Here is a 10,045-nt window from a genome sequence, read left to right as displayed (position 1 = left end):
GCTGAAATGCGTGCAAAAAGAACAAAAGAGAAAAAAAAAATGCAAACGCAGGTTCATCCAGATCCAAACGCTCACTAAATGTCTAACACTAAGTTAAATATTAAGTAGTAGAGTTAAATACTGGGACTAAGTTAACACAAAAGTCTAACTAGCACCCAAAAAAAAAAAAAAAAAATCCATACCATTAGTGAACTTTGAATCTGAAATGTGTAAATTTAAAATATACACTTTTTGTGCTCCTTAAAATCTATCTCTCTTAAGTTGTAAATTTGTAGTTATTAACATGAAATATTTTGTTATCATAACTTTAAAGAATTTTAGTCATGCACAAAACTATTAGAATTGGAAGGGTATGGAAAGTTTTATATATATATTCCCCTTCACATGTATAACAGTAACACGAATAATTGAATAATAGTCGGTGCCCACTTAATGAGAAAAAAAAAAGAAAAGAAAAAAAAAGAAAAGAAGGTATTATATGCAACTCATTTCCTTAATTGATTTGATTCATTATCTCTAAAAATTTGACTGACCTGTTTAAAAAGACTCGTTTTTTAACATGGCTTGTTTAACCCACAACCCAATTGACCCAATCCGTACATTTGCTATGTATATCATTAAAACCTACATTAACCAGACCATAATAACAATATTAGTAGGATCTGTCCATGAATAATAATAATATGTGGGACCAAAAAAAAAAAAATCACCGAATTTTCCTTTTTTTTTTTTAATCATTTATAAATAATTTGTCTTTTTTCTTTCAACTATAATGATAACAATAATGGTAAGGATAATAGGACACCTTGGTTGGTGGTAGTGTACAAAATTAAAATAATGAGAAGGGACAAGAAGATTGTAGTAGTAACAGTAGATGACGCGGGCGGTGCCGCCGCGTTCTTGAATATCATGTCAAAGTAGCCACCGCTCCCTCCGTCACTATACCCACCATCGCCATTGCTGGTGCCGCCGGGGCTGGTCCCACTTGAGATGGGCTCACCGCTATCTTGCCCATCTCTGCACAATGTTTTTAAATACAAATTAATGAATATATACATATGACACAATATAAAAAAATACAATATTCTGTGTAATAATTAGAATTAAGTTGTGAGTAGTTGGGATATCAAATATTCAACAAAAAGTAATTGAATATGATTAGAGTTTGTTGAGAGTTTATAAAATAATTGGGAATTAGCCTTCCTCTAGTCCTACATTCCCTGGACACAACCAAATTCTTGACTATCAAAATTTGGTTCAAAAGTCCAAACAAAATCCATGAAGCCATGCCTTGTGTCCCACTGAGCAAACAAATAGGCAAATTGAAGGAAAAGGAATGGGCCCTCATAGGGGATAAAGGGGTGCTTTGTGGGCCTGTATTCTGAAAAAGTGTATAGAAATTATACAAGCATCATTCAAATATTTGATATTTGAAGCCGTTTCATAATGTTATTTTAGTAATTTTATATTTTTTAAAAATATGCGCAGATAAAAAAAATATGTAAAAATACGTGTAATGTTATTTAAACACTGAAAACTATTATTCTAGTTATACTGCCAAACGGATTCTTGAAGAAGAGCATTAAAGTTACTACAATGCTATTAGAATCATTGGTTACATCACAATACAATTTTATTTAAACATGGCAACAAATCAATTTTTGCTGAAAATTCTATTTGAAGATATGAATTACCCAATGAAAGAAAAGGTAGCTTCGAGTTTTGAGAGCTCCAAAATTCTTTTACAAAACTTGGCAGTAGTCTACAAATTAGCTTCAAATTTAATGGGCCCATATCCTTCAAACTGAACTAAAGCTCCAATTCGGAAAAGTTGGCAATCCACTAAAAATTAGCTTTAATGGGTCCTTCAGCTAAAGCTGAGATTTGGAGCTTTTAATCAAAAGCTCTACTACTAAACTCTACAGTTAAAAATCTACTTTAACCTAATGCCAAACAGATATAATATACACTCACTTTATAATTTAGGAACAAGGAAACATAAATGGTGCACAATTGTTCCACAACTTGAATTTTGAATCAACATAATAATGAATTTCCTTATTCAAATCTTGTTGGGTTTTGTATACTAATTACTAATAATTGGTAATGAGCATGGTACACTAATTAGTAGTAATTAGTAGCCAGCAACCTAAAATCTCGGCCGAACCCAAAAAAAAAAGAAAAAGGAGTCTATAATAAAATAGACAAGTAGTAGAGAGGAATGGAATACAGCAAATAAATTCACAGAAAAAGCCCTTTTCCCAATACTGATGCAGATAGCCTAGTTGTCCATGTACTAGTTTCTATCAAAATCAGAATGGGCCCCAAGGTTCTGATAAATATATAACAAGGGACCCACATTTTCGGGCTGGAAAGCAGGAGAAAGGAACAAACTGACTCATATCTCTCCCTGCAAACACATGTACCGGAACATGGCCTGGTGTGTGACTGTCCTACTCACTAATCAGTCTCAGATTTCAACTCACATTTTTCCTGTTTTCACACATGCACCCATCATTTATTTATTTATTTATTTTTATTTTTTTTTTTTTAAGAGATGATGTTCGCAACAAACACAAACACAGTCAATTCCTAATTATTATTAACGAGTAAAAAAGTAATTTTAATATTTTTTTTATTTGAGCGCATTAATAATACTATATTGCAGATATATTTGGTGTCTTTTTTTTTGTGTAAAAACTTTGTGATTAATTAGAAATATATTTTTAATTTAAACCAATAATTTAAAATGTAACAAATTAAACAATGTAATTTCAAAAAATATAAAATTAAACTTCAGAATTAAAAAAGACAACAAATGAAACCAAACTAATTTTGTTTGAAATTTAATATAATAATGACATTTTGTATAATGTCACATAAAAGTAGTTATACTTATACCTCACCCCTCTCCCAACCTTATATATAGATTTTTTAAATAAAAAAGATGCTTTTTATTCATATACCACATGGGAAATTTGACTTTAGTGTATTGTCCTAGAGATAAGTGGGGGACCTGCAAAACGAGCTGTTATTTTCATTAATTATTTTTGCTGCATCAATCAGACTAGAACTCTGATATAACATATTATAAGTGGTAGCTCATTACTTTTCCGTTGATTATTCTTTTTTTCACTGTTTATGTATTTGTTTGACTAGAACTTATAAGCTCAACTCTTAACTTATCATTTTTATATACAACTTTAAAAAAAAAAAAATTCAAAGTAAAAATACAGTTTAAAACACTTTAAAAAGCTAAATAAACTGTTTTAAATTGTTGGCAAAATTATCCAAAATTTTCTCTTTAGAAAAAGGCTTTTGACAACCAGTCCACACCACATGCTTAGGTCAAAAGAGTCAAAACAAAACGCAAAAAAAAAAGAATTTACCAATGAGAAAAAAGATTTGGTGCTACACTGCTAAGCATCCATGTTGATGTAGGCATTGGGGAAGACAAAGGCAAAGACTAAAAACTAAAAAGAGACAAAAGGCTGCTTCGTCAGCTAGATTCCCAATGCCTGAAACATCACGTGCATCGATGAAAAGACCCTACAGAGCTCTCTGCAACTTCAATTTTTTTTGTTTTAATGACGTATACATCCTTATTTTAGTGCAGCTAAAGTGAGTTTCCAGCGAAAACCCAGGTCATGAAAAGCGATAAAAAAAAAAAAGAGCCAAATTGAAATTATAAAATAATTGGAAGTATTTCCAACTAAAACAAACTGTTCCTCTGACAATGTCCAACAACAAATGTTCAAAAAGGATGGACAGAAAGTAACTATGTTTAAGGGGTATGTTTGTAATTCGAAATTCAGTACCAAAATAAGACCATAGGGCTTTGTTTATTAGTAGCAGGATTATAGGTATCTTCTCAAAAAAAAAAGAAAAAGAAGAAGTAGTGTATTTTACTATTTTCGGAATTTATAAAAGGATTAAAGGATTGTGTTTGTAAATTATTATTTTTTAAAAAAATTTGGAAAAAAATAAGACTAATTTTGTTGACAATTTTTTTTTTAAAATTTATCATAAAAAATTTCTTTAATAGGATGATTTAACCCATCATAAAAACTAAAGATACATTTTTAAAGCATTTGCATATAGAAAAAGATATTAATTTTACACTTAATCCCCAAAATAACTCGCATCTAAGAACATGAAAATTTTGAAAGTTGCTAGTAAATTTATTATGACATTATTCATTTACATATAGCTTTTTTATTTTTTATTTTTACATACCCAATGCTAAAGAAAGAGAGTAAAATGTAATTATTATATGTGAAGAAAAAAATAATTTAAAAAAATTGATATTAATTTATTTTGAAAAATATGTAAAAAAAAAAAAAAAAAAAAAAGGTAATTTCCTGTACTAAAATGGACAGAATTTTTTGGGCGATTAGATATGATATTCGATATGGATATGAAAACTCTAATCAGTGATTGGTTGTATTGTTTTTATACGGTCAACATCACGTGGCTCTCTCGATTTAGTGTTTAACTTTTGAAACAGCAATCATGCTTTGTTAAACACTCTTATCAAACTAACTTTTTTTTTTTTTTTCCCCTTTTTGAGCCCGCAGTTTTCAGCGCGTAAGAACCATAAACTGTTGTTTCGACTTTACTAAACGGGCCCTTACTTTTGACAGGTACTGCAGTTGATTCTGTTTTAGGAAAAATAGTGGTGAAAAAGAAAGCAAAAGGAAAAGGGATGTGGGGGGTGGTGGTGGTGGTGGGGTCGTCGGAGCGTGTACCTGGCTCCGCCGAAGACGCCGGCGTTCATGGTGAGCTGGTTAATGAGTCCAGCGGAAAAGGGATTCACACTAGATGCCCTGGCGTACTGGATACTGGCCCCTGCTCCTGATGGTACGAAGAATGCTCCATTTACCATTATGTCCCCATCTGTCCTCCAGTTCCACCCAGTCCACTCTCCCTCGTCTGTGTCCACGCGCTTTGTCACCTATTAATTACCAAATCAAAATTATCATAAAGCCAGCATATATATATATATATATACATGTTGTGAATTTATGGTCCACGCGCTTATAGTACTGTTGTGTTGCAAGTAATTCCAAGAAGCAAAAGGATGAATTATCAATTACGAAATCTATCAATGGAAATGGACTTGATTCACTGTGTACACTGACATTGTTTCAGTCTTTATCCCGCCATACCCCTCACTTTAGCTCCTAGGCTCTAGTCCACTCAGATTTTTTACTGCGCGTTTGGTACGGCTGTTTAACAACCGTTTTTAATTTTTCTTATAAATAAATGTGAGTAAAAATGGTATAAAAATATATAAAATGTTATTTAAAAATTGAAAATTTTTATTTGAAAGAAAGTATAGTATAAAAATATATAAAATGTTATTTAAAAATTGAAAGTTTTTGTTTGAAAGAAAGTAACTAACGGAGCCTGACACTTTCAAAAAAAAATTGGAGCCTAACACTTTTAGAAAAATGGAGGCTCTAGTCCACTCAGATATCAGATATTTTACTGCACATTTTGGTAAGTGCATTTAAACAATGGTTTTTAATTTTTTTTTAGAAAGATGTATGATAAAAAAAATATATAAAATATGTATAATGTTATTTAAAAATTATAAAATATGTGTTAAAATTAAAGTAACTCACGGTGTGTTTAAATTAAAGTAACTCACGGTGCCTAACACTTCTAGAAAAATGGACCCATTTCCTAAAACGGCACAGTTTTTCAAAAGGTAAGACCTTCAAGTCAACTGCTCCATTTTTTCCAGTCCAAGTGGTCATACCATACCTGTTACGCAAATCTTCTCACAAATCCAACTGACCCCCCTCCCCATGCAAACTAACCAAAAAATAATGTAGTAACGACAACCAGCGGCGCGTAAACAAAGGCGCCACCTCTGCAAGTGGAAAAAGAATAATACTCTGTTCCCTTTGCATGCTTTTTCACCCTTATATGAGGGTGGACCTCACTCGCATAAGGTCCACCCTCGTGTGAAAGTAAAGAAATATGCAACGGAAATACACAATACCATATCCTGCAAGTGGGGATAATCCAGCCCCGGCTGATTACCCACTTACATTACAGACAGAAACCCAAAAAGTTCACCATGTGGGTCTCACTAGATCACACATATAATTAATCAATCATTCTCCCTTTCACAATCCACAAACCCCCCATAATCCATTTCACACACAAACCAGTCACAACCCAACAAAGATAAAAACCCAAAAATTTAAAATTAAAAAAAAAATTATCGAAATTACCTCTTTGGCATTTTCATCAGAAGGAGCAGTGTAACGATTACCCTGACTATTAATGGTAGGATTAGCACTTCCACCAATCGCATACATCTCCCACTGGGTAAAATCATTGTTCACCACGTGGATGTACCCGCGCCTACACCTAGGCATACGCTGGACCAGCGCCTCACCGAAGTGGTTAAACGCAATCGTCACTTGCATCCCCGAATCCATCGTGTACTGATCATTGTGTCCCAGCAGCATCACCTCGTCGTGATGCGAGAAATAATTGTTGGAGATAGTGATCGCTGTGGACCCCATTATGGCATCGACCAGACCGTCCGCGCAGTACGACAAGGAGCAGTGGTCGATCCAGATTTGGTGCGCCGAGAACAGGGAGATTCCGTCGCCGTCCGATACGCCCCTCCACCCCGCGTGGGTCGGGGTGGACCGCACGATGGTGTGGCCCGAGGGCTTGCAGTGGTGCACGTGGATGTTGTGGATGATAATGTTCGACACGTACTGGAGTGTGATGCAGCCGTTGCCGGTTACGTGGACTTTCGCGCCTCGGCCGTCGACGGTCTTGAAGTTGTTGAAGATGAGCTCGTGTTTCAGCTTTATGGTCATGTCCGCAGAGAATATAATCCTGTATATTTTTGAGACAAAATGAAAAGTAGATTGTTAAGTGTTTGATAAAATGCCTGAGAGAGAGAATGTGTTTGTGTTTTTAAGTGAGAGTAGTGCCAGAGGGGTTCGTCTTGGATAACGGCGTGGCGGAGAGTGCCCGGGATGGGGTTGGCGGCGTCGCGATCGGAGGAGTCGGTGACGACGTAGATCCGGCCCCCTTTGCCGCCGACTGCGGTGCGGCCGAAGCCGATGGCGCAGTCCGCGAGTCTTTGGCGGTTGTTTTCCCAGTTTGGGTCGCAGCGCCAGCAGTCGTCGATGGGGTTGCCGGTGAGGCATGCTTGTTGGTTGTCCTTTCCTTGGAGAGATAACATTTGTCTTCGTGTGATAGAGGCATTGACGCTACTGCAAAAGCAAAACAACCAAAAAAGGAAGGCTGAGACAGAGCAAAACAAACAAAAAAGGAAGGGTGAGACAGAGGGAAAGGATTTTGTTTGTGAAAAATGCTGAAATGAGAGAAAAATGAGGATTGCCCAGATGGGGGTTTTTGTTGTTTTGGACTAAAATGCTTGAAATTTTGTGAAAACTCAACTTTGCAATGAGAAAAGATTGGATTTTTATAGTTGGGGTTTAATAATATTGGGGAGAATCCAGGTGGGTGGGGATGTTTCATGTTTGAGACGAAAATCTTGGAAAATGAGGCAAACCCAGAATGCAAAGACAATGAAACAAGCAAATGAGCAAAACCCATGTGGGGGATTTTGTGTTTTTGGGTGTAGTGTAGTACTACTACCATGATTATTACCTTTGTACATGTTGAACAACAGCTTCAGGGTCAGGGTGTTGGTGAGGGAGGGTGAGATTGTAGATAATGGCTTTGGTGAGAAAAGAAGGAGAAGAGCTCAAAAGAAAACATATAAAGAAAATGCAGGTGGGACGAAGCATCTTGAAGGAGAAAAATAATAATGGTGTGTGGGGGGTTATTTGATTTGTTGTTAGCTTCTGTAAAACAGACTCTTTGAGATGTGTCTGGCTTGGCCAAGGGCTTAAAGCTAAAGGCTTGCCCTTGAATGCACAGCTAGGAGTCAGCAGCTAACAACTTAGGATGCGGCAAATTTTGGGAAAATGTGATGTCTTTATATAATAAAACAGGTTTATAATTATAATAAATAATTACTGCTGCAAATTGTAGCAATAATTATAATTTTAAAATGTGGTTAGGGTTTTGGAGGGTTTAATGTTCTATTTAACAGGGAAGAAAGGAAGAGAAAGGCGAGCTGGGTGTGCCTCTGATTATATATAGCCAGGGTATCATGGAGAATGGAAGAGAAGGAGAGAGAATGGATCTCTCTCTTTCAAATTGTCCCTTCCACACACTCCCTCAGTAGCTCACATTCCTACCTTGCATGGTAATCATTCGAGGGAGAGTGGAAAGATAACATTCTAAAAGATAATGAGAGAGAGAACTAGAAAGAGAGACAAAACGTTGAAGCCCTTTCTTCTCCCGTAAAACTAGTTTTTCAGCTTTGTCTGCGCGTTAAGAATCTTTAAGGGAAGGATTTATTACAATAATCATCCTCGAATTTAGACAAAAACTTTTTTGGTGGGAAAAGAATGATGGTTAGAGCAGTAATCAAGATTCCAGCTAGGTTTAGGTAATTTTGGTTCCGGTAAAAGTAAAAGTAAATTAACGAGAACAGAGCACGGGCTCCCTTAGCTCTTGTTTGATACGTCCATTCAAATATATATTTTTAATTTTTAAACAATATTATACGTATTTATATTTCTACAAATGTTTTCAAATAATAATTTGCAATTTTTAAGTACATGTATCAAACACCCCCTTAGTTTTTATAAAGTGCTCCTACAAGAAGAAATGATACGAAAAAAAGGGTAGACAGATCCAAAAAAAAAAAAAAAACAGCATCTTTTCTATTTGAAAATTGTATGTCAATGTCAAATGATTAATTTGATGGTACTCTAACAATAAATTGAAGTTTTATTTGTATACAAATCGAATTAATGGAATTAGCTAACGAGCAACAAAGGGATTGACTTAGTGGGAGTTTGGATTGCATTGAAATCCATCTGCACCTGTGTTTGCGTTTTAAACAGTGGGTCTCATGCACTATTTACAGGACCCTTAAGTACGAAATCTGGCAAATTCAATTTTAAAACTGGGTTCCACGGTACTATTCAAATATTTAAAAATTATTTTGTTACAGTATTTTTAGTTTTCAATTTTCAGCAATAAGCGGTATCATGCACTGTTCACGGGACCCGTAAGTACGAAATCTGGCAAAATCAACTTTAAAACTAGGTCCCACGATACTATTCAAACATTTAAAAATTATTTTGTTACAGTATTTTCAGTTTTCAATTTTCAACAATAAGCGGTATCCAAACAGACTCTTAGTCTTGAATGAACAAGCTTAGGTTAGTGAGTTATGTTTACTTGTTTTATTTCTTCTAAATTTGTTGGCTTTCATCAAAATTTAACAACTTTTTTTAATAAATTATTATAATTCCCATAATATAATTAAATTATATCTAAATATCCAAATTCAATCATACTAATTCTCAAAATAATATAATAAATCAAATTTCCAACAAAAGGGCAAGCTTAATTTTATAGACACATCTGCCTTGACAAGGGTTGTAAATGAGTAGTTTTGTTGAGTATTAAATGTTCGGCTAAGGTCAACAATAAAAGTAAAATGTTTAAGCTTGAACCAAGCCTACGAACCATGTTCGAACTTAAGCTCATCAAAACATCCCAAAGTTTGAGCTTAGCTTGAATCATTAGCCACGCTAAGTCTGAGCTCAATATCAAGCTTTTAAGCTTGAAATGCGACACAAGTACAATATCAAACCTATACTAAGCATATTATCAGACTCATTTTGTTTTACCAAATTGTCTCAACTTTCATTTAATTAAAGGTTTAGTAAAGTATGAAGTGATTTTTCAAGCCAGTAGCAAGCTTATTAACAAGCCTATAAATAAGCCTAGGCTCAACTTCTTGTTTTAATTTAGCTCTATTGTTAACAAGCCCATTCATGGGGAAAAAAATAAATTGTTTGTGTCTAACTCATTTATTAAACAAGCAAAAAATTAAGGCTCGAGCTATTTATGAATGACTTAATTCATTTACAACCCTAATCCTTTAGAAATTTATTTGAGTGTAGGGAATCGTTGTCTA

At 34.6% G+C, this 10,045-nt stretch overlaps 1 protein-coding gene across 1 annotated transcript; it reads right to left on the bottom strand.

Annotated features, from left to right (window-relative positions):
• Positions 1–703: 703 nt before the first annotated feature.
• LOC115955759 (probable pectate lyase 5) lies at positions 704–8,351 on the bottom strand. Its single transcript, XM_031074074.1, has 5 exons — positions 7,651–8,351; positions 6,966–7,250; positions 6,246–6,867; positions 4,749–4,954; positions 704–1,017 (listed from the first exon to the last, which is right to left on the bottom strand). Exons 1-5 carry the CDS (start codon positions 7,788–7,790, stop codon positions 768–770), a joined length of 1,503 nt encoding a protein of 500 aa, XP_030929934.1. The 5' UTR covers positions 7,791–8,351; the 3' UTR covers positions 704–767.
• Between the last annotated feature and the right edge of the window lie 1,694 nt (positions 8,352–10,045).

This window comes from Quercus lobata, chromosome 8 (genome assembly GCF_001633185.2).
Source record: "Quercus lobata isolate SW786 chromosome 8, ValleyOak3.0 Primary Assembly, whole genome shotgun sequence".
NCBI classification, from domain to species: domain Eukaryota; kingdom Viridiplantae; phylum Streptophyta; class Magnoliopsida; order Fagales; family Fagaceae; genus Quercus; species Quercus lobata.
This window is presented reverse-complemented; position numbering and strand designations above follow the sequence as displayed.